At 50.3% G+C, this 27763-nt stretch overlaps 3 protein-coding genes across 6 annotated transcripts; 1 reads left to right on the top strand and 2 right to left on the bottom strand.

The window, feature by feature from the left end:
• The first annotated feature begins 100 nt into the window (after positions 1 to 100).
• Positions 101 to 17296, top strand: LOC120953466 (neurogenic protein mastermind). Its single transcript, XM_040373394.2, has 6 exons — positions 101 to 2345; positions 6189 to 6298; positions 6388 to 6520; positions 6634 to 6835; positions 7180 to 7398; positions 7952 to 17296. The coding sequence occupies exons 1-6, from the start codon at positions 1690 to 1692 to the stop codon at positions 11162 to 11164; spliced, it is 4533 nt and encodes a 1510-aa protein (XP_040229328.2). The 5' UTR covers positions 101 to 1689; the 3' UTR covers positions 11165 to 17296.
• On the bottom strand, positions 14856 to 23911 carry LOC120950645 (uncharacterized). Its single transcript, XM_040368858.2, has 3 exons — positions 21291 to 23911; positions 19414 to 19889; positions 14856 to 19332 (listed from the first exon to the last, which is right to left on the bottom strand). The coding sequence occupies exons 1-3, from the start codon at positions 21479 to 21481 to the stop codon at positions 18725 to 18727; spliced, it is 1275 nt and encodes a 424-aa protein (XP_040224792.2). The 5' UTR covers positions 21482 to 23911; the 3' UTR covers positions 14856 to 18724.
• A 117-nt stretch (positions 23912 to 24028) lies between these two features.
• Positions 24029 to 27549, bottom strand: LOC120950646 (zinc transporter ZIP3). 4 transcript variants are annotated; one of them, XM_040368862.2, is made up of 4 exons: positions 26891 to 27549; positions 26041 to 26260; positions 25086 to 25758; positions 24029 to 25009 (listed from the first exon to the last, which is right to left on the bottom strand). In XM_040368862.2, exons 3-4 carry the CDS (start codon positions 25553 to 25555, stop codon positions 24394 to 24396), a joined length of 1086 nt encoding a protein of 361 aa, XP_040224796.2. In that variant the 5' UTR covers positions 25556 to 25758; positions 26041 to 26260; positions 26891 to 27549; the 3' UTR covers positions 24029 to 24393. The 4 variants fall into 4 exon arrangements, with proteins under 4 accessions (XP_040224796.2, XP_049463953.1, XP_040224793.2 ...); XM_049607996.1 differs by lacking the exon at positions 26041 to 26260; XM_040368859.2 differs by lacking the exon at positions 26041 to 26260 and having other exon boundaries at positions 26826 to 26899.
• Positions 27550 to 27763: the final 214 nt, after the last annotated feature.

The raw sequence follows: 27763 nt of genomic DNA, 5'->3' as shown, positions 1-27763 counted from the left end.
GGCATCTTCCATCCTTTTCTCAAAAACGGCAATGCTTTTCTAATCCCTTTATTTAAATCCGTTAATTCTATTGCTTATCATAAACTGTGTGTATTGAACTATCTGATGCCCAAATTTACACATATTCAACACTATTGACCGCATGCTTCTGCCACACCTACCAGACCGCCTACTGTCAAACGATGCACCCATTTTTTTCTGCGCAATCACTTGACAGCCCATCGCCGACACGTACCTGGGCCACCGTGACGACGTTTCGCCGTTTTGCAGCTGATCTGCTGCTCAAACCAGTTCGTCTCGTTTTCGGATTCTGCAACAGCAGCAGCCACACACAGCCACAACAGCGCACACGGAGTGAGGAAAAATCGGGAATGTTTTTTGCCAGTGCCTTCTAGTGTGCGCCAGTCTCTCCTTATCGCAGACCGATTTTTCCTAATCGTTGCCTATCGCCCTTTTACTGCTCGCGTGCCATCGGGAGAGGCTTTTCGTGTCCGCAGCCCCAGTGCAGCACCCGTTTTTGTTCCTGATTTCCTGACTGTCCGGACGGCCATTCGCACCCAACCCCCACCCACACCAGCAACTTCGCGACCGCAAATGCAAATCGTGCACAGAAAATCTCGCAACTCCCAGTGGTGGTGGTCGACGGCCGGTCGTTGGGCAGCCGTCGGGCGACAAAGCACGGCAGTGTAAAGGTAAAAAAAGGTGCTCTTTCTCGACACACGACTCGTCTTGGCCTTGGCCGTGCGTGCGTGAAATGTGTGCGTGAGTGCGTAAAGTGTGCGTGTGTGTTTACCGTCGGGTTTACTGAGTGGTTCCGCAGTTTCCTCTGTCTTTGGCCCTGCCTGTCCTTACTCCGCTTACTCCACCCTGGATCTAGTGGCCAACTGTGATGATGTGCTGCACACGCATGGCAAAACGTAATTGTCTCCAGTGAAGAGTGAGTGAGATGAGATGCTGCTAGTCTACCACCACTACTACCACGACAAAGCATCCGACTAGTGCATCCGTTGCATCCGTGCTGTACACTACCGCTACTAAGCAGTGATATGAAGAAGAAAAAGTAGTTCCAATTTCACGGGCCCCCGCGCGTGTGTGTGTGTGTCTGGCTCCTGCAATTCCCCTGCCATTACTATCACCTTCCACACCTTCGGCAAAGCAAAAAAGCAGTTGTGTGCCCTCCCTATACAGCAGGCAGCATTCGTGCAGTCAGAAGTGCCTCTCTCTCGCAAGTTGCCTGCTCGTTGCTTGAATATTTCTCACCGCTTTCGTCGTAGCCCGCGCTGCCCTTTTACCGCAATTGGTCACCCTTTTCTCGCCGCCGTTCAGTTTTTGGGGATCAAGTTTGGTGTTTTTTTTTTGCTTTGATTTGGCCTTCACCACCCACAACAATCCCTTGGGGAGGCCTGTTGGCACGAGCCACCTGGTGTCGATGAGTGTGCTTGTGTGTATGTGTGTGCGTGTTAAGTTAGTGTGAATAAAGTGAGCAGAGAGGTAGAGTGTGCATTGCTCGTGTGTAGGCTCCTCGCTCGTGCGTGCGTGCGTGCCTCTGTGTGTGCCTGTTTTGTGTCCATTGGCGGTGTAAGAGAGAGAGAGCGAGAGAGCGAAAGAGATTGTGTTTCTCCAGCCAGCTGCGCACAGTGTGTGCAAAGTGCGGGCGGTGTAACAGGTGGTGAAAGCAGACGGAAGGAAATGTCTCAGACCAATTCGTTCCAGCCGTGGAAACAGACGCTCCCGGTCGGTTTGCCGTCCAACCTTGGCACCGCCATCTTCGGTGGCACCACAGCTGGCAGCAGTAGTGCAGCAGCAGCAGTAGTAGCAGGCTATGGAAAAGTACCACTGCTACCACCACCACCACTGCAACCGACACCGTCGCCATCCTCGTCCTCCTCATCCTCCTCGTCGTCGCTCGGTTCGGTCAGCTCGTCTACCCCGGGACCGCTAGGCGCGATCATGCACGCTGGCCCCCCGCTGCTGACCGTGCCACCGTCGCCCGGCAGCGGCACCGTATCGTCCTCGACGGCGACCCCGCTCCCACCGTCGCCCGCCGGGCCCGCTGCCGGCGGTCCCGACTTTCTCGCCCAAATGGCGGTCAACAAGCTGAAGGTGGGAAAGCTAAACGCCAGCTACGAACTGACGGCCGCCAGCAGCAGCGCGGTCGCCTCCTCCCATGCGCCACAGACGGCGGCCAGCACGGAGATGGAGCTGGGGGAGCTGGGAGCGGAACAGGAGGCGAGCGTGGCCGCTATGAGGGCGATGCTGGCCAGCTCCGGCTGCCACAATCCGGCGGCCCTCGGCGATCGTGAGCGCGAACAGCAGATACAGCAAATATTTGAAAAATCCATCAGGTGAGCCTGGAACCTTATTTTCTATTCTATTCAATCTCTCTCTCTCTCTCTCTCTCTCCCTTGTCTGCTTTGCTGTCGAGCACAGGGCAGGGGTTTTCCGTGCGAGTGCAGTATGTTTAATTTTAAATTCAATGTCTAAATATTAAAAATGGGGATTGATTGCTTCTTTGCTTACCGAGTACTGAAGCCACTACATGGCTCCTAAAAACCATCATGAGTGTCATGAGTGACCACTTGACTAGCGATAATCCAAAGTCTAATCACGAATTCTGCAGAAATCATGTGATATTGATTTTATTATATCTGGGAATATCAAGCTGATTGGAATATTTGGCTCGTAAACATTACAAGGAAAATAAATATTCTTTTCAGAATAGCTTGCTTTTTCGCTCCCTGAACAAATCGATCCCTGAAAAAAATTATATTAATTTGCTTTTTAACCAGGTTGACGTAACATATAGACGATATCAGCTCTTTTAAAGTATTAGTGAATCAGAATGTTCTCTTATAAACGAATTGATTTGCGCACCAGAATAAAATCATCAATCAAATTGGACCAGTTTGTCTCAGCTACATAAGAAATGTGAACAAATGTCCTCGTTGATACCGCGTACAGAACGAATCACGTCATTCCCAGAATTCACAATACTGGCTTAAATTCTATCTATAACTCTGATTTAGACCTCTACTTTTAAGCTATACGGCCTTTTTGGACCATTACTCACTTACTTACTTACTTATCCGTAGCGCCGGTCTTGGCCTGCCTCAGGAGTGTCCGAAACCGCTCACGGTCTCGCGTCTTCGTCTGCCAATCCGTTATCCCGGCCTTAATGGCGGACGCCTCCACGTCATCTTGCCACCTCAATTTGGGCCTACCACGTCTCCTCTGTCCTTGTGGACGGCCTAAAAAGACTTTACGGGCTGGATCGTCCGTTTCCATGCGTACAACATGGCCAGCCCACCGGAGCCTGGCGAGCTTGATACGCTGCACGACAGTGAGGTAGCCGTACATCTCGTATAGCTCGTCATTATAACGGCTCCTCCATTGTCCTTCCACACATACGGGGCCAAGTATCCTTCTGAGCATCTTCCTCTCGAACGCGGCTAAGAGGGTTTCGTCAGATTTGGACAGTGTCCATATCTCAGAGGCGTATGTGAGTACCGGTACTATATAGGTACTATATAGTCTCAGCTTCGACCGTCGCGACAGCTTCTTTGAGGTGAACTGACTTTTCAGGCTGTAGAATGACCGGTTGACAGCCAGCATCCTTGCGCGCAACTCAGCTTCCATGCTATTGTCGTTGCTGACCTTTGACCCAAGATAGGTGAATGTGCGTTCACCTATCTTCACGTCACGCCTACGTAGATTCTGATTATTTATTGGTAGGCCCGCTGATGTTGCCACCATCAGTTTGGTCTTTGCCTCGTTTATCTGCAAACCGAGGTTCTCTGCCGCCTGCTCGATCCCTTGGTAGGCTTCTGCTACATAGGAGAGCCGCAGACCAATGATGTCTATATCATCAGCGTATGCCAGGATCTGGGTTGACTTATAAAAGATGGTTCCCGTAGTCTCCAACCTCGAGTCGTGGATGGCCCTCTCTAGCGCCAGGTTGGATAGGAGACAGGCAAGCCCTGGCGCAGATCTTTGATGGTAGCAAACGGTCCTGAGAGTTTTCCATCCACCCTCACCTGGCAAGTGACGTTGTTCATAGTCATTCTAACTAGCCTTATCAGTTTGGCCGGGATTCCAAAAGAGCTCATAGCGTCATACAGTTTTACCCTGGCTATGCTATCATATGCGGCTTTGAAGTCAAAGAAGAGATGGTATGTGTCGTGTCTGTATTCAGCCATCTTCTTCAAGATCTGCCGCATGGTGAAGATCTGATCAGTGGTTGATTTTCCGTATCGGAATCCTCTTTGATAGTTTCCGACTATCTCTTCGATGTGAAGGATCAGAGATAATATTTAATAGGCGGTATTCAACACCGCAATACCCCTGTAGTTGTTGCAGTCCAACCTGTCTCCCTTCTTGTATATGGGGTAGATGATGCCGAGATTCCAATCACAAGGCATCGATTCGCTATCCCACACCTCAGTAACAATTTGATGAATCTCGTTTTTTTGGACCGTTACTCCTGAATAAAAAAAAAACCTCTAATTTAGACGTCAAATTCACGGTCTTAAAGGCTAATCATCTTGAGAAACCTCAAATAGACCGAACGCCCCATAGTCTGACGATTCTGCTAATACCTACTTATGTCCTTAAATGTCTAACTTCTTCATTCGAACACGATTATTACCACATGTTAAAAGATGCCATATAAATTGAAACAAATAGTACATTATATTATATGTACAACCCATGTATGAGAACGCTCCCAGTCTTTGGTTGGATCCCGTTCCGTTGGCTTGTCTTATAACTTATCCAACATCCAGAAACAAGCTATGCTTCATAAATCCATAGCAACATCCAAAATTTTGTCATAAATTGTACCCCTTTGTTTAGAATACGAATAAATGATACAAGCAGGTAATAACTACCGTAATATGACTTCAAAAAAAAACCTATCCTAGTGAGATCAAACCGTATTCAAACACTTTTTTTTTTGGTGAAAAGATAGAAAATATACAATAATATCTGAACCCCTACGTCACATCGATCGAACCGCCAAACCTGATCGATCAGGGTCGCTTGATGATGTTTTGAGTTCAGTCAAGCTCCCTTCGAACGGAGAACAAAAAAAAACTCTCACACACACAGGCAAATAGGCTAAACACAGAGACAGCTGAAGCGACCCGAAAGAAGAGAAAAACATTTGCGCACCACCCCACTCTCCTCTCCATCCCTCGAACGTCATTCGCGCGGAGTGTGGACTGCTCTGCGATCCCAAAAAGCAAGTTAGCAGTATAGGCGAATGCGCTGAATGGCTGGCATAAAGAAGGAGAAGGAAGGAGAGGGGTGGGATGAGGGGGGGGGGGGGAGGGTGCACAATGTTCAGTAAAAGAAAAACAAATCATCCGAGCCCCGCGGCCGGCCCGCCTATTATCGTTATCTGGCCGTGTGCTCGCGCGTACGCTTATCGTTTGATTTTGATTCCATTTGAGCTTCACTCTGCTCTGCGCCCGTGCTCGAAGATTTTGGCCTGCTCCAGTGTTTCTTCTTCCCTTCGTGGGTCGCCCCCATTTTTGGCGTTCCCAGTCGATTGTTTTTCTGTTATGTTCTCTTGCCCTTCAGGTGCCGCCACTGGTTCCTTCCTCTCCCACCGGTGGTGGCATATGGTTTTGGGAGTACCGTATTGTCGCGTGTTTATGTTCCCCAGCAGTAGGAGACTTTTGTCTTTGTCTGTGGCCTGTTGTCGTGAGGGTAAAAAAGGCGATTGGACTCTAAAAGCCAACGGCCATGCAGACGTGTGTCTTAATTTCAGGCACCACACTAGATCAAAGGGAAAGTTGCGTCTTCCGAAAGGTGTATTAATTGCCTGCTAATTCGCACCATGAGTGGCCACTTCTTGTGTCTTAGTCTCCGCGGGTTTCGATGTCTGATGCATCACCATCTCAATTAGCAGCGCACGGCTTATTATTTATCCGGCACACGCCGCCAACCGTTCCAACGCGATCATGTCCTAAGCAGATCGGATTGGTTCGGCGAACGATCTCGATACTCGCGCTCGAAACGAAGAAGGACACCGCATTAGTCATGATGGTGAAATTCCACTACCTAAAACAGGAAATATTAATATTAATAATTATAATTTTGTCAAGGTCTTTACTCCTTTCCTATCTGCAACCTACGAATTGTACAAATGGATCTTTTATTTTGTATTGAAATGTTTCACTTCACAGCGACAACACCAAGAAACAGATATTGGAAATACTGGAGAAAATATCGACCCTACGGCCGCCGGAACGGCTGCTGCTGTATCTTCGCATGCCCGGTGGCTACCCGGAAACAGGTACGGTAGAAACAAACAAACGCTTTTTGCTATGCGAACCACACACGACTCATGATGTCCATGATTCTCTCCCTTCTCTTCGCCGGTAGATCCGCTGCGCCAGTCACAGAATCCGCTCGGCACGCGGCTCGAGATTAATCACACCATCAACTGGGTCCGGTCGCATCTGGAGCACGACCCGAATGTGTCAATTCCGAAGCAAGAAGTGTACGATGATTATGTGTAAGTAAGATTGCGCACGTGCTTTGTTTGGCTCGGCGCTACTACGCCAGACCATGCGCTAATGTGTGCGTTTTGCCTCCTCTCTCCCCCCAAACCCACGAAACGAAATATAGAGCCTACTGCGCACGGATCAACATTAAGCCGCTGTCGACGGCCGATTTCGGCAAGGTGATGAAGCAGGTGTTCCCTGGCATCCGGCCACGCCGGCTCGGCACGCGAGGCCACTCCCGCTACTGCTACGCGGCGATGCGCAAAGCCACCAAGCTTCCCGTCCCGAAGCTGCCCGATCTCACCACCAGCGCCGCCGCCGTCGAGGTAAGCAATAGCACCTTCTGGAAGTTTGCAGGGGTTTTCAGGGTTTCTCATGCTTGTGGGATACTTTCCTGACTCTTTCGTACAGGAAATGAACTTTATGAGAAAGGAATTGGGCTCCATAGCATCTTTTTTGGACAAATCCAATATGAATTCCCAATAAGCCTGTCCAAAACGGGTGCCATAGAGTCCAATTTGAATCCCATAAATCTCATTTCCACTAAGAAAGCATCAATAAAGTATCCCAAAGCTATGAGAACTTCTGAAAAACCTTGCATGATAGGCCCGCTCTCACCGTTGCCCGATGGCTCCTGTCTGCTTCTGCACTTCAACTGCAACTGTTTCAGAGTCAACCGAACGAGGGCCAACACTACACCGAGGAGGAATCGTGGAAGGTGGTGAAGGGGTGGGCGGAAGCGATGCTACCGTCCTGCTTCACCACGATCAACGAGCTGGCCGGCTTCATCGCGAAGAACAACCTCAACTCACCGTCCGGCCTAGCGAGCCGGCAGCAGCTGCACAAGAAGATTCTGCAGCGCGAGATGAAGGAAAAGCGAAAGCTGTCGGTAAGTAGTGTGTAGAGTACCCCAGCCGGCTTACCCAAGCGCTCTGGCGGTGTCTTATCGGGCAAAAGCGCCAGTCCGACCCCTCCTGCAGTGTGCAAAGCGTGTGCAAGGAGCGTGTGGGACCGATTCGGGAAGGTGTGGTGACGACATCGCTGCGGTGTCGCGCCGTGGGAACTCGAGTCACAGTCGACAGCTCCCCTCACCACCCGCCCCCGTCTGTGGGTGCACACCATGATCATGTTTGCGTGTGTGCGTTTGCTATATATCCGCGTATGACGGCGACGTGGCGCAAATGCCGCCGCACGCGCACTGAAACGTGACTCCGGTTCAAGTGCGCGCGCGATCATCCTCAAACACATGCAAAAGCTTAGCCTTGTCATGGTGTGGGGAAGTAGAGGGGGGGGGGGGGTCTGACTGGGTCTAATGTTTCTGTCTCCTCTGTTGCACATTTGTGCAGCGCGCATTCGATGGCCCTCTTTGCCTCATTACCACATGTTTCCTTGTTTTTTTTTTCTTTCTTTTCTTCCATCCCTTCTTTCCCCTTTACGCATAGGCCGTGGCGATGAAGAAGCGGCGCAAGAAGCGCAGGAAGACACTCTCGACAAGCATTTGTGACGCGCCGGAACTGTCCCGCACCGCTGCCGGCACACCGCCGGACAAGGCGAAACCACCGTCGTCCGGGGACGGAGCAGGGGGAGCCTTCGGTGCGGTGGAAACTCAGCAGCGAACCGTAAGTACAAAGCAACAGCAGCAGCAGCAGCAGCAGCAGAACCAGCAACAGCCAAACTCCACCACGATCGATGGAATGAACCCAGCGTGTAACGGGACTGCCACGTCGGCGGCGGGTGCGACCAGTCAGCTGCTCCAGCACATGATAAAGCGCGAGCAGCAGGAGTACCTCGACGAGGACAACAATAACACGACCCCGGCGGTCGGGCTCGTCGGCACCGGCAAGATGATGCTTCTGCAACGTCAGCAGCAGCAGCAGCAGCAAAGTACAAATCTCAACTGTGATACTAGCAATGGTTTCTTGGAGTCGTTGAACAAAGACCTGATGATGGCAGTGGCGGCCAGCGGGTTTCTTCCACCGTCAGCGACCGGGGTGCCATCGGTAATCGCTCACCCACCGCAGCATCTGCAACAGCAGCAGCAGCAGCAACAGCAACAACAGCAACTAATGCAGCAGCGTCTACTGGAGGGCGGCATGCGCAGCCCGCAGGATCAACAATTCCTTCAGAATGTGTACTGCAAAAAGGTGCGTCAGGCGCAGCAGTTGAAGGCCGTCCAGCAACAGCAGCAGCAACAGCAACAGCAGCAACAGCAGCAGCAGCAAATGCAACTCCAGCAACCGGCCGGTCCGACCCAGTCGCCCCTATTCTTTCCCAACCGGCCGACGAGCGTGCAGAAGCGGCAGCTGGCGACCAGTGCCGCGTTTGCCGGTCGGCAGAAGCGCCTCAAGCTGCTGCAGCAGCGCCAGCAGCGTTCGCTCGAAGCGCAGAACAACAGTGCACCGCGGTACGACGAGCAGGGCAATCTAATACTCATCGAAACGCAGGACTCGGTGGCCCAGGACGAGTTCATCATTCCACGCGAGCGGGTCATCAGTATTTGCAACATGGACAAGAACGCACTGGACGGCTACCTGAACTGCGACGAGGAAAACTCGCAGGACCAGGACCAGGAGCTACTCAAGTACTTCCCGGAGGAGGATGGCGGTGGTGATGGTGCTGCCGGTGGGCCGTCGCAGCCGAAGCAGCTGCTGGACGCTTCGGCGGAGCACGACGGTACGGCGGGTGGTGGACCGGCGTCTTCCGCCTTCGGCGGCACGCTGTTCGATGACAACGAGAAGCTGTTCCAGATACGCATGATTCTCGAAAAGAACCAGTGCAACCAGAACAAGCAGCAGATGCTGCAGCAGCAGCAACAGCAGCAACAGCAGCAGCACATGCAGCAAACGATGGAGTCCCATCTGGCGGCGTACGATACTGTTGGTTCGATGGGCCAGGGTGGAGCGATTGGATTGCAGCCCGGTTCGGCAGCTGCCTCGCTGGCCGCACTGTCTCAGCGCCACAACACGTCCACCGGTGAGGCGGCGGCGATGGGCGGTGCTGCCTCAACTGCCGGCGGTCCCCATCAACCGCACGGAGCGCCCGAACAGCATCAGCGGCAGCAGCTGAAGCACGAAGCAGCAGGAGGAGCAGGAGTAGCTGCCGGTGGGTCCCAGCAGCAGGGGTATGGTGTGGCTCAAATGAATGGTGGAGCGGTGGCCGGCGGTGGTCCAGCACTGGCGCTGCAAAGTCCGACCGCTCGGCGGAAGAACTTTAGCTTCGTTCCAATCTCGGAGCAGCCGCGCGTTGGCTCGGGCGGCAAACCGCTGTCCGGGGGTGGTAACATCAACCACACACCCACCGCAAGCCCGTTTGTGAGCCCACGCAGCACGCCGATCCATCGCAAGGCCCACAAGGCGTCGAATGGGCTCACGTTGAACTTGATGCAGCAACACGGCCACCAGCAGCAGCAGCAGCAGCTTCAGCAACAACTATCACACGCTGGCGGAGGAACGTACGGTCAGCACCATCAGCAGCAGCAACCGCCACACCAGACCCAGTCCCGCTCCTACCTGGGCGGATACATTAAGAACGAGCTGTCCGCGTCGGCCCCGCCCAGCCCTTCGATGATGCAACCGTACCGCTTCGGTGCGGTTGGCATGAACGGGCTCAACTGTGGCCTCTCGCCAATGCCGACCACGTTCCAGCCGATCTGCAATCCCCACGGCAGCCTCAGCTCGAGCACCGGGCAACCGGGGCAGGTGTCTTCGCTCGAGTCGCGCTCCAGCAGTGTCCCGCTGATCCCGAACTACGACCCTTACTGCAACTCCAACTACAACTCCGTGTCGCAAACGCCCGTCCCGTCCGAGTACGACGATTTCACCGACACGGCGGGCAACATTCTGGACATGCTGAACGAACAGTCGAGCCAGCTGTCGGCGTCGGTCAAGATCGAAGAGTCGGAACTAACCCTGCCCGATCTGCTCGATCAGCAGCAGCAGCAGCAGCAGCAACGGCAAGAGGAGGGTGGATTTTTCGCCCGCTCCGTCAACTACAACATTGTGTCGCGCTCCGTACCGTCCACTCCGCTGCCCCATCTCGGCGGGTTCGGACCGCTCGGTTCCTCGGCCGGGTCCGGCAGCTGCATCGGTCCGATGGGTCCCACTGGCGGTCCCAGCGGACTCGGCCTGGTCACCGGTACCCGGTCACTGTTCGAGCTGCCCAAGTCCGTGCCATCGACACCGATCGGGCTGAACGAGGGCAGCTGCCCGGGCGAATCCATGTTCCAGTACAGCCCGGAAACGTCGCGCGACTTCCTGATCAACGGCAACTCGGTCGATCGGAGCAAATCGTCCGCCGCCTCGTTCTACTCGCCGGTGGCGGGCGGTCCGGGCGGCACCACCGCAACCGCCGGCGTGCCCGGTACGCTCGCGCTGGATGCGAACGGATCGGACAGCTGCATTGCGGGCAGCGGCCCCACCGGTGCCGACGTTACCGGAGAGCTTGGCGTAGCGGGGCCACACACTGCACATTCCGGTGCCAATGGCAATGGGCGGATGGGCGGTAGCCGGTCCTCCTGCCCTTCGGCCACGGCCGACCCGATCGTACCACCGTCGGCCGATCTGGCCAACCTATCGGACGGCATCGAGGGGCTCTCGAACGAACTGGACAGCATGGCGGAATCGATGATCAATTCCGACATCTTGCGGAATCTGTAAAACAACAAACCCGCCAACAAACACTACGCAAGGGGGCTGGCGAGGTAGCCGCGGCAAAGCGGTGGAAACAGGGGGGAGGAGGAAAGCAACATTGTAGCTACAATGTAGGTCGACGTTTTATTTGTTTGGTAATTTATTCACCACGTGCCGCCATCAAACGGCGGTCGAGATTGTGACGCCCGCCCCTACGTACGACCGCGCACACTACACCAGTGCGCACTATCCCGATCTGTCGTTCATTCCCCCCGTGTGCGGACGGCAAGGGGGTCGGTTTGTGGGGGATTCCGGAGAGCGGAAGACAGAGTGCACACAACCACGCGTTCCACTGGGTGGGATGAAGGGGGTTGGTGGTGGCTACTAGTAAGTGCACTAAATGCACTCAACCAGAGCTCTCTTCCTTCCCTTGCTTGCTCTCTCCCTCTCTCTCTCTCTCTCCCTCTCTCTCTCTCTCTCTCGCTCTGTCTCTGTCTCTGTCTTAATAAGTGCAATTTAGAAGGCGGGGAGTGCATTTACTGCTGCCACAGTCCCGATGTACGATAGTTGTTTGCAGCATCATCGACAGACCAGAGGGTGGATGGGTTTAGGGGGCGATTGGTTGGTTGTGTGCCGGGTGTTGCACATTCCCATCGAACCGACCTCCTCTCCCCAGACACACACACACACACACACACACGTGCCCGGATGCACACACCGCGCCTTCTTCTAGTCGCCGTCGACGCCGTCGTGTGACATTGGCCTTGAAATAGTGCACACACTTTCCACACTTGCGCACATCGTGCTGTGGTCGCTGTGTGCTGTGTGTTCGATTCTGCCGGCCGGCGGCACACCCTAGAACGGAAGGGGAGGAAGAGTGGGACAACGAGCTAATGTTTCTTGTTGTGTTTGTGGCCCGTTCGCGCTGCCGATGAAGCCGGGAAAGCACCAGGAGGATGCACATGCACGCAGATTTCGAATATCGTACAGGGTACGAACCGCCCCGCGGTGTAAATCGGCCGGAAAAGCATTAATTTGTGCATGTGCCAAAGAGAGGAAAGAGAGGGGGCAGCTGCTATATTAACGACGGTATCGGTTTGTTAACTATTTTTAATCATTTTCTTACCCGCGCACACACACACACGCACACCACGTCCGGAGGTAGTGTGTGTTTTTTAAATATTTATTCAAATACACTGTTGTTCGTTTTTTTTTATTTAACTGTTTTAGCTGTTACCGTACCGTGCAATTTTATTGGCCACCAATTGCTTTTTTTCGTTGTTTTTTTTTTTTGTATATGTGTTTAAGGTTTTACAATTTTATTCCGCTTCCCTCTTGAAGTGACATCCCTTTGGAATGCTGCAAGCATTATCCCGCCTTATTTATTTGCTAGTGTGCGCACGCTTACAATGTCATTAATGCCATTCCCGTGCCAAGCAAGCATTCCCACTAATCGAAAGTTGTTTTTGCTATCGCGTGCGTCCACACACATACACACACACACACTGTACTTGTGTTGTGCAATGTGGTGACTGTGGCATGTAAATTAGCAGTTGGAAAAATCAATACATCTCTTGATCCTCTCCCGTGCGCCAACCTGATTTACGTCCGGACATGTGGTTCTGCGCGTCGTATGCTCCATGCGGGTCCGTACACGTGCCGATCGCTAATAGGCCCGAACGGCCGACGCGCTACAATGTAGTCGCGCTACCGCCCGTTTATGACGGACACAACAGGTAGAGGGGGATGTTAAAAATTACGACGACAGGCAATTTTTGCGCAGTTTAGGAACGGGTTTTTTTTTTACTAAGCCGGAATCCTGCTAGAAGACATACACCACACAGAACGGTGGTTCCAAAGGTTGGCACGAGAGCAATCTGATCGTTGCGCGTGAGTCACAGATATACCACCCTCATGTGTGGCCCCTTCACATGCGCCGTGTCGTGTCCGTTGCTTTCCCGTCCAATCCACTTCGAATTGTGGTGCAGCTTTAGCAAAGCCATAAAATAGTTTTATTTGCTTTTGGAAGAAAGTGGAAATAGATCTTATCAGTCAGGCCGTTTGCCGGAGACCATACAATGTAGCACTTTTAAACGCGTTGCCTCGCGAGAGCTGACGGGCAGGGCAGGGCAGGCAAACTACTGATAAGAGTGGAAAACACTATCGCAGGTGACGTATCTGCGGCAGTGCTGATTTGTGCAGAGGGTGTAGTTGGAGAGGGAAAAAAGAAGCGCAGACAAGCACAGCAAACTTTTGCGCCACTCCAGGACCAAGTGGACAGACAGCAATAGGCGGGTGTGTGTGTGTGTTTGCTGCCCCTTATCGGACCCCTCTGCCCCTCTGTAATGAAAAATGGCCTTTCCAGGAATGCACACCCCGGGATATATGGTGCAAATGACGGGGAGATTAGGGAAATTTGTACAATTTAATAAGCACTTGCCAAGCACCACCACCACCTGCACGTGCAAATTGCATTCGGCGAGTGCGATCGATCCGAGCGAAAGTCGATCGATCGATCGATTGGAGTGCGATGGAAAGTGGTTCGCGCGACAAGGGTTGCTTCTGGAACCGCTTTTTTTGCCGTTGTTGCCTCCAGCTAATCGTACAACGCGAGCGTGCGTTTTGATGCTGCCTTTTGTGGCGCGTACGTTCGCGTTGGGCGCTGTGCGCAAAAACGGGCAATGATGCAGGCGGGCGAACATGCAGCGACCTGCCCTTGAACGGTATCACAAGTTCATCGACATCGCCTCGGCTCGCCCGATGGGCCTGTGCGATGTGCACGTATGCAGTTCCGCCCCGGAGCCAAGTGACACTAGTGCGTGTTGTGTAACGAATCTCTAATACGAGCGTGTGCTAGTGTGCTGACGAAAACATGAGCCCGGCCGGAGCCGACCGACCGAGATGCGCATCTTGCCGTCACTCTCCGGAGCGACCACAGGGAGAGCGACTAGGTCTGACGTGTAACGGGTGCCTTGCCGGGTGCATATATCACCCGCCGGCACCACACAGGTGCAGTGCATAATTTACGTTATTGCACTGCGCTGCGTATTGCATTGCCGTCATTGATCGGGTTCGTCGTCGCGCGTCAGCTGTGTATCGATTTGCTGGCACTGATTTGATTGAGATTTTTAAACCCCGCTCGAACGCAAAACTGCAAAGAAGTATATATTACAAAAAGAGAGAGATAGAGAGAGACATACATTGTCCGCACGCTCCTTCCCCGGACAGATCGGCTCCCACCTCCATCAGGCGTGGCGTTATGTAAATTTACGCTTGTTTAGTGCACTCGGTGCAGTGCGAACGCAACTGATTAGAGATCGGAACTACTGGCCGAGGGGTGATGAGGGGGGGTTGTTTGGAGTGGCTGGGATAAAGTGCCAGCGCCGGGGGAGGGGTAGTATGATTTTGCATTGGTGTTGTGCCGCCCTGGCAACAATCGCACCAATCCCTCGGGAACACAAAGAGGAGCCGGCCTGGGGTGGTACTGTTTGTTTTCTACTTGCTCGACCGGGCCGGTTGGGGCCGTTTAATTTCATACAAAATTTATAGTCAGCCGGCATGTCAATTCTAGCAAAACCGATGAGCGTTGTTGATGGCTTTCGCTGTCGCTATTTTATTTGTGGAGCTGGCTGTGGCCTTTGTATTTTTAATGTACAACAATGTTATCAGAATGGGGTTCCATTATTATTGATTTGATTTTCAACAGTTTCCCACTTCGTTCTCTTACCCCCCCCCCCCCCCCCTCCTTTCCTAATTTATAGTTTCGTTGAGCGAACGCACCCAATCTCGACGTCAATTGCTGGGGCGGCGTGCGTGCACGTGGTGTGATAAAGCGTAATATTTTAACAACGATGTTGGTAGTAACATAGTAATATAATTACAAAAACACACACACATTGAGCTTTTGGCGATATTTAGAACGGCTGAATGGGGAAACTGTGAAAACATGCACAAAATTGAACGTAATCAAAAGACAAAACGAAAACAAAAAACAAAACACCCATCGCGTGTGTAACACACAAAGGTTTACATTTCGGACCAAAATTATTTACAAAAAGAATAGGAAAATACAACAAATTAACGAATTAGCGAAAAAGAAAGAGACAGAGAGAGAGAGAGAGAGTGCAAAATGTTACGAAAGTAGTAGTAGAACCAACCAATTAAAAAATCAAGTGCTAAAAAAACAAATTATATTACGAAACTCTTTTAGGACAAATACAAAATTAACCGAAACGGTATTGTAGCAAATTTAGGGATCTTACAAACAAACAAGAAAACAAACGAGACGGAGCTTTCCTTTTGTACGCCTGTACGCGAATGTTGCTGTTGAATGGCGTTGGCACCGTAATGCTGTAGTAGCGATCAGGTAGAGAGCGAAGTGGAACAGGTATACCATACCACCCCAGCACACGACGATCAAGCAAAGGAGCTAACAAAATCCCACCAGAAAAGCCAGAAACCATACGCGCACTGTTGCCTAGTATCGAAGCGGCAGCCCAAAAGTTGGTCCGTGTCTGTAGAACGAAGTCGAAAAGGTACAAGTGAAAAGGATCGAAAATCGGTTTTACCGAGTACACAATCGCACACGTGTCGTCATCCCCATGCACGAACTGCTGCATTACTCTTTACCAAAATCGGTGGTGTGTGCGTGTGAGTTGTGTGTGTAAAAGTAGTATATATCTTTAGTGCGGGAGAAAGTCGCGCCAAACCCGGCCACACACGGAAACAAAACAGTAAAATGAAATGAATGTGCAAAAACAAACAGGTTGGCGTTGCCTTTCTCCGGTGCCGTCAGTCCGGAGAACAACGAAACTGTTGCTACTAATACTAATACTACTACTACAACTAAAACTACAACTACAACTACTATATAACTCTACCGTCTTAGTCCTTAGGTTGTTAGATTTACATTGAACGCGTGTGTACCAGGATCAGCAGGACTCCTCCTTAGTCCCCTTACCCTCTTTGCGCCCCTTTCCCTTTTCGTTGTTGCCGTCTCCCTGTACACACGTGGGCGCGCGCATAAAAGAAAAAAAAAACACAGAAAGTGCAAATTAATTGTTAAGTGTTGAGTTGTTGCAAAAATTCTAATCTGCCTCCCTTTCAAAACCTCCCACTTGATTAGGTTTATGTTTGTTTTGTTTTGTTTTTGTTATTCTAAAGGAAAGTGAATTTGATACGTTGGTAGAGAGTGTGTGTGTGTGTGTATATATATACAAATGAATGGGAAGCATGTGTATGATGTTGTGCTAAGACTAAGAAAACGATGCTCGTACACGTGGTGCACGTGCTTGTTCTAAGGAAGGGCAAACATTCGCGATCGACCGAGAAAACCGATCGTGGTGGTGTAACATTTTCAAACCGAGATCGAGATAATCTAGTACGGATGATGATCACAATCATTATCCCTTATCCGTACAAAGGAAGCGTGTGTTTGTACGCTATATGTTATTGCGTAGTTATTAAACGTTTGTTTGTTTGTTACTCTTTTTTAGCCGGCCTTGCAGCAGCAAAAGAAAAGGTCTTTTACTTTAAACCCCCCAAAACCCTCAACAATGTTGATTAAGTGTAGGTACCGCTGAATTTTCGGTATTTTAAAAATGCCAATTCGTACGCGTGTTGGTTAAGGAGTTGTGGTGGGACGGGTAAATGTGTCACTGTTTGCAATGTACCCCCGTCGCTCCTCGCAGAAGAAGAAAAAATCAAGCCATCAAACAATCGAACACAGTGAGTTTAAAAATACACACACAAGCATACAGTGCTAAGCATGTAGACATGTAGATTTAGCATCCGTTCACATTGGATTAGCAGCCGAAGCAGCGTTAGATAGCTTGCCCTCCATCAGCGGAAGAGTAGCGCATTTGTGAGAGAGGAAGAACGATTCAAAATCGTTCTCATGGAGGATTAGGTGAAGAAAACAGACACAGTCGACGAAAAGAAATCAACGGAAAGATAAAACTATTGCGCGCCGTAAAATGCTGCGTAAGTCAGTGAAGTTATACGAACAAATTGCAGGGTGCAGCACTGCAGCAGCAGGATGCAGCCAAACGAAAACACTACACAACACACTTATATTCATATGATGGATGTGCCTAAAACAATATACGAACAAGCTAAACAACACGTACACACACACACATATAGTGGAAACAGTTGTAATTGTGGTGTTTGGTGTTTTTCGAGCAAATCACATCCGAAAATCTCGCTGAATTTGGGCCAGTTTTTTGTGTGTAGAAGATCCTCGAAAGATCCCCAGCGTCGACTTCTTTGCAGGTGAGTTATGATGTGTCCTGTACTCTGTTTAATCTGAAAAAAAAACACCCGAAGGAACCTTCGTTTATATATCGTGTCTGTGGGCATTAACAAAAATGTACTCCAGCTTAGCTCTTCTCAACATTGCCGAATTGGAGCCAAAGGTCTGAAAAGTGATCCTGATCAGCTCAAGTGATACACTGCGCGTCTGTGCAGAGAAGGCGCACCTAACGATACACATGACCAAAGTCTTCATCAATTGAACATTTAAAGTAATGAGCAAAAATCTTTAGCATTTTGCAATACCCATTGATGTCTGGAAACTCGGAAGCTCGTAAACGAAGCTGTCTAACACCCTTTCGATCGATTTCACGTGACAAATATTGCTTTCTTTCCATCTATGTACCGCGAATAGAGAACATTGCACAGTATCGCGCGATCGCCTAATGTTAATGGAGGATCACTTCTCGCTACTTTCCCCTATCATGGTCTATTTCTTTCTTCTTCTTCTATTTGGCGTAACCGTCCTACGCGGACATGCCCCCCCCCCCCCCCCCCGGCCTATACAGGCTTTCGAGACTTCTTTCATTACCACGCAGCAACCAGATATAATCAAAATCCTTGCAACTGAGGGACGGTCCATTTCAGGTTTGAACTCACGACGTGCCCGTGTTATTGAGTTGTTCGAGTTGACGACTGTACCACGGGACCGCCCCATGATGGTCCATATAATGCGCATTTAAAAAGGTTTACAAACAGGGGTTCCAAGTGTTCATTCTATAGTATAAACAACACAAAATAGTTCAGAATTAGCCTCAAATAACTTATTTTCAAATAGCTACTCACTATTAACTGTTTCCATTGGATACATTGGAACATTGGATACATAGATACCAAGTAACTCCTCAAATAACGCTGGCAATGCTAACTTCAACGACTCCTCCACAACTTGATCAGCGAAGATCCCTGTCAAACACGGCTGGCAGATCAGGTTCTGCCTCAGTTCTTTACTAATCCCGGTGACTTCATCTAAAACAGGCAAGAAACACTTAGCCTTTAGATTGTCTTACTATCAGTTGATCTACTCTGATCTTATTTACTATCTTTTGAACTTAAAATTATCAATGCATGCAGAAAAAGATACATTCAGTTTATAAATAGGGACTTTATTTACTTCTATATCACTTACTATGGTACCTTAAATTCATTAAATAAGTAACAAAAACGCTCATCTTCCCCACCATAATCTTCATCACAATGTAATAAAAATAACGTTCCTGCTGGCTTCAATAAATAACGACCCTCCCACATCGCAGCTCTCTCACCCTTATAGCCCTACGAAACATCATCCGCTAGCTTGAGCTGCTTCGCTATCCGGGAGATTTCATTGTCCAACGACTTGTCCTTCAGTTCGCACACGTAGCTAAACTGTGCCGAGCAGTCCTCCCCACGATACCCGTACGTGTACAGTGCGGAGTTGTAGCTCAACCGCAGGCACCGTCCACTGCCAGTAATCTCCAGCGTCGGCAGCTTGCTCGCCGACGGATTGTTCACAATCTTGGTGCCTCCGGACGGGAGCTCCGTACCGTTGTTGGCCAGATTGGTCGGCTTGGTGGAGGCCGTTCCCTTCGAGCCCGGTTTGTTGGAGCTGGAGCTCGTAATCGAGCTAAGGTTCGTGTTCGGATTAACCGGTTTGGCCGAGTTGGCCCAAATCCACAGCAGGCCCGGGTTGAGTCCACCGAGCCAAAAGTCCTTGCCGCGATTGACCGGATTGTTCAGTATGTACGCAACCACATCCTGGAACTCGGCCACCGTTTCAAACTCTGCCAGATGCGCCCCGTACGATTTGCACATCGTGCTGGCCGACTTCCAGTTCAGCCCACGCTCGATATCGAAGTGATAGCAGCGATCGTGCACCTGCGTAAAGTTCTGCGGACACGGTTCTGTGCGGGAGGAGAAGAAGAAGAAGAAAGTGGTGAAAATTGTGCCGAAATATCCTCCCCCCCCCCCCCACAGCCACTTACCCTGCTTCTGGCTGTTGCCCGCCATCAGGAAGTAGATGATCTGTTCGGCCCGCCGCAAACGGTTCTCCATGTAGTCCACCCGGTACACCAGCTTCTCGATCGCACCGAGCAGGTACAGGTCCGTCTCGGACACCTCCCGCGGCGAGGCCAGCAGCTCGGTCGGGCTGGCGCCACCGAACGTTTGGCGCATCGGCGTAAACGTTGCACCGTGGCCGGCACCGGCCGCCAGCTGGTTGTCGCCGTACAGGCCGCCGGCCCCAGTGCTGGCGATCACTTTCCCTACCGGCGGTCGGGGCCGGTGCGGCGAGTGGGCGGCGTGGTGCTGCGGGTCGAGCTCGAGCGCCTCGCCGATGCGCTTGTTGATGTAAAAGCTGGAGGTGGGTATGTACTTTGGCGCCGGTCCTGCCGCTGCTACGACGGTCGCCTGCATTACGCGACTTTCCCTCGGTGCGCTGGTGGTGCCACTCTGGTTCAGGCTGGCCGGGCGTGTAGTGAACGAAAATAACAACAACAACAACAACAAAAACACCATAAACATATGAGACAAACATGATCAAGCATTACGCATGCTTGCGCCCGGAGGCAGCGCCAATGATCGGGATGCAATCAGCCGCCGGGGTGAGATTGCTTTCTATTTAGGGAGTCTGTTGCACTCGTGAGGGGACTTTTTTTTTTTAAATCACGGATACGCAGTGCTTAACATTAAGCAGGTTAAAATGAATATGTGAACGTTTATGTGCCTTTTTAAAGCCTTTGAATGTTATTGAAATGGAGAATTTCATATGACACGTGCTAAACCACTTGATTTCTCTTGGTTGTTGCAAACTATTACCTCTTTGTTTTCTATTTCATTTACTTTGTTTTCTATTTCACTTACTTTGTTTTCTTTTTAATGTCCTTCCTTTTTTAACTTATCTTTGTGACTCAATTCTTGCTTGTTACCTTTTGGACTGGATTTAACTAGCAATTATTAAGCTTACTTTTTAGGTTTAACAGAAAGTTACACCATTTAAAAAAAGTGTTTAAGCTGTGTAATCGAAGGAGAGGTTTAAATCCCTGTTTTGAAATAGTGCGTTAAGCTCTTTGAACCGCATGGATGTTGTATGATGCAAAAAAAAGGCACAAAAATAAGTAAAGCATTTTTTATTCATTAACATTTGTGCACAAAATGCTCTTAAAAGTAATTAAACAATAAAATTTATTATTTTTAGAGTGATAATTTCATTGCACATCATTCAGATTTTATCGCTTATTCTATCAATTTCAATCATAATTTTTTTGACATTTTTCAATTAATTTCAATATCTTTTCCTTTGTATTATTATAAACGAATAAATGAGTAGATAATGCAAACAATCAATACCAAAAATAATACATTTAATTATGCATTACGTTTAGGAGCATTTTGTATTTAAAAAGCTAGTGGTTGAAAGCACCTTTTTCCTTATTTTTTATTCAACTTTTGCTAAAGCTATTCACATGTTAATAGTAAAAAACGTAAACTTTGAGATAACATGCGCAAAAATTGAATTGCTTAAAGGTCCCATTAACACATTTTAAATTGATTTTAAACATGATTCGGGAATTGATTCTTCCGCAGTAGTAGTATCTCTCTATCAACTTCACGATATTAAGCCCAATTTACACTGGTAAGCCGTACAAGCAAAGCTTCTCCCCTTTCGATCCGTTGTTGGTTTCTCAAGTGAACTCAATTTCCCAACAAAAAAAAAACAAAAACAACAACCTTCAGTTCCAATTTTGGATTCCCCCGCATACACACTCAATGCAATCACTTCCGGTTCGGAGCCGTTTTGGGGGGGGGTGTGAAATGAGCGCACACTCCCCGTGCACTGCCCGGTGGTTGATTTTGAACTCACCCGACGGTGTACTCCTCCAGCAGGCTCGACCACAGCCCATCGTCGTCCGCCCCGTCCGTCCAGTGGTGGGCGCCGAGCTGCAGGAACGATTTCTTGCCCCCGCTCTCGACGACATAGATGCCGCTGGCGGCAACGGCCAGCCCGACGACCAGCAGCACCACCGCCGACAGCAGATACGTGTACCGGCGCATCCCGCCACTCCCGGGGTGAATGATTTTTCGCACGAAATGCACGCAAACAGTGACAAACACTCAACCGGTGGTCTTTTCTTCTTTGTTTTTCAAATCTTTCGTTGCAGATCGACCACACGCACACACGATCACCACACACAAACTCCGAAGTGCGAACGTTACCTTCTTGTTGCCGCGATCACTCACTCACCAGCACGTCGCGTGCGTAAGTTGCGTCACGTTTTGCGGTTTCCGCTTTCAATAGCTGTTCTGTTGTTTATTAATTTCACTTTCAACCGAACTTCAACCACCTCTACTCCGATCCGATCGGCGCCCGGCGGGTAAATGGCATTATCTAACAGACACAGGCCGATCGCGATCGCGGTACGCCGGCATGACACCAAACCGTAGGCCGGAACAAACAAACCGCCGCGGGATGATGAAGGGATGGGAACTGATCTATCCCTTTTTGATCGTCACGGTGGCACGTTTTGTGTGGTCACTTTACATACACACACACGCGCGCTGGGACGAGGTATCGATCGCGATCCGCACGCTTCTGCGGTCGTTTACACAATGTGTCTGCCACGGTCAAACCATGCGAAAGAGAGCCATTCCGTACCCAAACCAAATTGCTCGGGCTGCAGCGGATCGGTGCTCTTCAACGTCCAGCCATGGAGTGGGGAGGACTCCTCCTCAGCCCCCGTGTGTCTGTGTGTGCTGTTATTTTAAAACTCCTCACACACTGCTTTTTGGGTGCCTGCAATGACGCGTTACGGTGGGACTTTCTACATCCGTTTCGCATTCGCAGCGGGGGGGGGGGGGGGGTGTTGAAACGCAACAAAAGGAGAAGTCACCGCAGGAGTGGCACAAGGGGACTGAAGAACGCCCCAAAAGGGGAGGAGTGAATTGAAGCCGATCAACGCTCATGTCAACAGCAAACAACTCCACCCTGGTGGGGCCTTGGGCTCGGGTGGTGCAGAAACGGTGGGGACATAATTTTTCGCACCGTCTTCAGACACTGTCCCCGTGGGGCGGGGGAGAGTCCCAAGGCGCACAGTGGGTTTGGGAAGGTGTTTCAAGATGGACAAAAGCGAGATGTCCGTTAAGAGGTCAATGTAAGGTTATCTTTTTGGAGAAATTCTCTAGTATTGATTGATTATTTTCGCTCCAATCAAGAATGCTGATCATCATCATGTCTGTTGTAGGTCTAGGCTCGTGATTTAGAATGAATAGATTAAATTCCGCAATCAGATTACAATTCCAGACCAGACGGATTGCCGTACAATGTTGCAAATGTTTTAAAATATTTGAAAAACGCTTATCACGCCCAATCGCTCCACCAGACAGATCGCATGATCGCTGAAGGTCAATCTTCAACTTTGAGTGGCAAAGATCTCTGCGCGCAACGTAAAGCTTTACGGCAATCGTGCGACCGATCAGATTACACTAGTGTGAGCTTCTGCTTTTGCGCCCGCTGAGCAAGAAGTTCCTAACCTGCTTTGCCTGCTTTGTGCCACCTGATGACCTGATTTCCACGCGCGCACCGGCAAGAGAGGGTTTATAACCCAGGTGGACCAATTTTTCTGCCCGATTGCAGGAGAAATGTGAACCATAAACCTATGAACTAGCACGGCTCGGAATCTGTTGGCCACCCGCACCGGACGTTTCGTTCCCACCGTGCGTGTGGTTTCCCTGTGCGCTTTTTCTCTCTATCTCCCTTCCTTGTTTTTTTTTTCGAAAGTCCCACAAGAAACGAACAGGCTGCGCGCTTCGTACACATGTTTGTGCTGTGGTTCCGTGCGCGAAACAGACAAGAAAAGGCACATACAAAATTTGCATCACGATCGGGGCAGCTATCCCCACCACGCACCTCCGGCCACGCGATGTGTGATCGATCGAGCCTCGTCGAGCGTCGTCGTCGTCGTCGTCTTCGCTTATCACCCACCACCTTTCGCCGATTGCGCTCTTCCTTCGGGTGCGCAAAATCGCATTTACGACCGTGAAGGTTACCTCCGAACTTCTTTGACGACGCCAGCCCGAACGTCTTTCTTTTTTGCTTTTTTTTTGTTTTGTTTCTTTTGTTCTTCATCATCCCTCCAGTTCAGGTGATCTGCATGTGGTTTTTTCTACCTTATTTTCATTCAGCATTTAAATCATATGTTTGCATTTCTCTTCTTTGTGTGATATGTACCTCATCTCCCGGACGCGCTTTTTTGCTGTTTTTTTTTTATTTTTTGCATGACGATGTCGCTCCCCTCCCCCCAAATCTCCACAAGGACGACAACGGAATAACCCGTTGCCTTCCGTTTTAGTGTGGGGAAGGGAAAGGGGAAGCAAATTTTGCTGAATTTTTTAAAGCCTTCATTTTCTGACAACGCACAAAAGCCACGGGAATGTGATGCTGAGCCGGTGGCAAAGTGGGTCAACGGTAGTCGTTTGCGGATCGAAATCGCAGCCGGCAGTGATACAGATTGCCCCCGTCGTAAAAGTAATGGCCATCTTCCCGAAAAACCAGTCCAGAGCCACTCGTTGGTTCGCCTTCATTTTCCCTCCACGCAGTGTGTGTAAAAGTGTAAAATGGCAGCTTTTGTTCTTTTTATTGCTTGTACGATTAAAAGCTATCCAAAGTTGCTACCTACCTCCCTGCAAAAACTCACAAAACTACACACTTTCTGGTAATACTAACGCCATTGCCTTCCATTTGTACATCAGCTACTATATAACTACATCGCCTCAACTTCTCTATTCGATTGTAAAATTTAACATAAAAATCCTAGTATTAAAACATTTTTGGCACAGCCGGTGACCGATCCGAGATATACTCTGAGCGTCGCGCATTTTGTTCGTTCGCCCAGCTTGTAGAGTGTCTGCCACCACCAGGAACTATGATCATACGATAACGGGCAGACGATGAGCAGGGACGCCCTACTCTACTCATCGCTCAGCACCAAGCTTAACGCGGACATGAGGGAAAAGCCCACCACAACGGCCCCAAACTGGCCCGGTCCCATGGCCCGCGTGTGCCACCGTCGTTTCGCCCGTTCGCGCGGCAACACCTCACTGACGGTGACGTACAGCAGCGTGCCGCCCGCCAATCCCTGCAGCACCGGCATGATGAGCGTGGTAAGCGTTTCGTTCAGCCCATCCAGCCCCATGCCGATGCCGATGCCGGCCACCGAGCCGAGCGAAAACGTTAGCACCTGCAGCACGTGGGAGCAGCGCTCCCGCGCACCGTTCGCGACCAGCTGCACGCCAAGCGCAAACCCAACCACGAACTTGTGCGCACTGACGGCGCCGAGCAGCAGCAACACCTTCGGCCCCGAGTTCTGCACCCCGATCGCTAGCCCTTCGAGCAGCGAGTGCATGCACAGCGCTAGCAGCAGCCCGAACACACCGGTCAGCTGCAGCTCGGCAGCACTTTGTGCCGATCGTTGTCCTCTTCCCGCGGGCGGCGGTCCATTCAGCGACGAGCGGCGGGATAGATTGCCGCCCAACCCCACCACACTTTCCAGCGATCGTCGGGAGGCGGTCACTTCGGAGTCATTGCTGCAAAGGTAAAGCAAATGGCAGAGATGATCAGTACAGACGCACAGAGGAAAGGCACATTCTGCCTACTGCTTACCCGCTGCCGAGAAGCGATTTCGTTTCCTCGTTCGCACCGTACCGCCGCTCCCGGCGGCTCGAGGTGCTTGCCGCGTCCGAGTCGTCCCCATACCGCCCGTCCTGTTCCGCCCGCCGCTCACCCTCTCCGTCCTCGCCATGATCGTGTCCAGCGATGCCGCAAAACTCTACCAGCTCGTCGATGGCGTACATGAGGAAAAAGCCACTGCAAAACACAATCTCCGCGTACTCGCCGAGCGCTTCGCGTATCTCCGGCAGCATGTGCACGATGGCGGTGGCCAGCAGGACGCCCGCCCCGAGACAGAGCAGAAAGGAGAGCGTGCCCGGGTAGCGTTGCCGGTTGCGCTGGGATATGTAGATCGGCAGCACGCCGCACAGGAAGCTGCCGAACCCGAGCACTACGATCGCCAACAGTTTGGCCTCATTCTGGCCAACGGGCCCGGCCGGTTCGGATCCGTTCGATGGAAGCATTGCAGCTCGTGCTCGGTTCCCGGTTATACTAAGTCGCTCGCCAACAACATCCAGCGTGTGTGTGTGTGAGTAGCAGCAACTGGTCAGCAAGTGACGCGTGACGAGCGAGATGCGTCTGCGGACCTTCGGATGTTCGTTATCTTCCTTCAAGCGGTGTGTAGCATTTCGTTTGCAAATGTGTTAAGACACCTGCCTGGCTGCTCCTAAAACAAGAGAACAAGAGAGGGACGGAGAGAGACAGGTTAGTTCTGGTAATCTAATTATCTTCCCAGTACGCTATCACTCCGATCTGTTCACCGTGAAGATGAGTTGCAAGCGCAAAGGAGGTCAATGTTTGTGCACATTACATAAAGCAATAAAACAAGTCTACTTCGTAGAACACAGGGAGCGATACGCACAAAGAGAGAGAGAGAGAGAGAGAACAGAGAGATTTTAACATGCCACACCGAACTTGCACCGGTCGATAAGACGCTGGAATACTGTACCTCAGGGTCGGGTTTCGGTCGCTCGGTTCGAAATCGACTCTACATGTTTTGTTGCTGTTTAGAGTGTTAACATGTACGATAACAAACGCTCCGCAAACATGGTCCATCCAGCAGGAGCCCAGGAAGTTCAAAAACAGACCAACGATGTTTGTGCAACCATTTAACGGCCGTGAGAACGGAACGTAAACCAGCGATGGTACTGCTACAGGAACGTGACTCACTGTTGCAAAAAAATAAGTAGCACACTGTATGATACACTTTTTCAACTTTGAAACGGTGTTTTAGGTACAAAAAAGTGTGTTTTTTGTTGCTGTTACTTTACACTTGATTTGTTTTTTTTTTTCAAAAGAAAAAATGGCTCAACTAATCGAACGGCGATAGCGCGCGCACGCTGTAATCGTCGTAACTGCCGGCAGCAGCACCGCGGTGAGTCACCCTGTTCGGGGAAACGTCAAAACCCACACACCTACACAAGCAAAGTGTGTATGCAGAAACAGAGTGCGCATTGGGCCAATCATATGTTCCTCTTTGTTTATTTTGTCCTTGTAAGGGGCGATAAAAAAAAAATCCAACTTTAACGTAACGATACTGCGATATCCATACAGAGGGATATGTTTTTGTTTATCTTATCACAACTTCTTTTAGCTTGCAACATTCAAACCCTAATCTGATGCTTCCATACAATCACTCAATCTCCTTTGCACAGTTAAAAAAAGCGTACAGCTTCACACCCTTCGCTCTGCCGTATGCGGGTCTGTACGAGCACTGCGTTCAATTTTACAAACCTTCACACGACACAACAGGTAAGCACCCTGTTACTCCTCGCTTCAGCTGACTTCTGCACACTTACCAGCATTAACAGCAGTTTGCAAGACTTGGTAGCTTCACGTGATTGCAACGGGTATATTCGAAACGAAGGGTACAACAAAAAAACCCGACCAGGTAAAAGATCCACCAAAACGGCACGTACGGACGCGGGACAAACAATAACATCACTGCACGCTACGACCTGCGCGTCGCCTTGCACTAACACACACTCACACCCCGCTGCAACCCGTAGCGACGCACATTAAGCACGGTTAGCACACACGCGCCCATGCCCGATTCGTTGGCTACAGCTGTCAAACGGGTGCGGCAGAACAAAAAAAACCGTTGAAAATGAAAGACGTTTTGAAAAAGCCCCCTCTTTTGATTGAAAACAGAAAGGAAACGGCACTTTTTACTCATTTCTTTATATTTCTAACGCACAAACTCAAAGTGGCAATCACCGCTGATTGATTTGTGCCTGTGGTGGGGGAGCAAAAATAAATTAAATACTCTCCCCGCTTATCAAACACGTCGTCGATTCCCTCCCCCTCCCTAACATCTATTGCTTTGGCGGCAACCAGTGTTTAAAATATAATTTAAAAAACACGTCCCGTTGCCACTATTATTGTTAGCCGCTGGCAGCGAGAAACTTTGTTCGGCCCGTCAACACGTCGCAACGAATTAAATTTAACTTTTTCCCCAACATTACAGGTAAAAAAAGGCCCTCCCCCTCCCACCCCCTCCACAGTGTGCGCATGAGTGAGTGTTTTTGCATTTGAATGGTTTAAGTATTATTTCGATGTTACTATAACAACTTTTGCTGTGAACATGTGCCGGAGTTTCGAAGTGTTGCCGGAATCGCGCTATGTCACGGTCGAAGGGAGGGAGGTTGGAGAGGTCTATGTTAAAACCTTGG

This window comes from Anopheles coluzzii, chromosome 2 (genome assembly GCF_943734685.1).
Source record: "Anopheles coluzzii chromosome 2, AcolN3, whole genome shotgun sequence".
In the NCBI taxonomy this organism is placed as follows: Eukaryota; Metazoa; Arthropoda; class Insecta; order Diptera; family Culicidae; genus Anopheles; species Anopheles coluzzii.
This window is presented reverse-complemented; position numbering and strand designations above follow the sequence as displayed.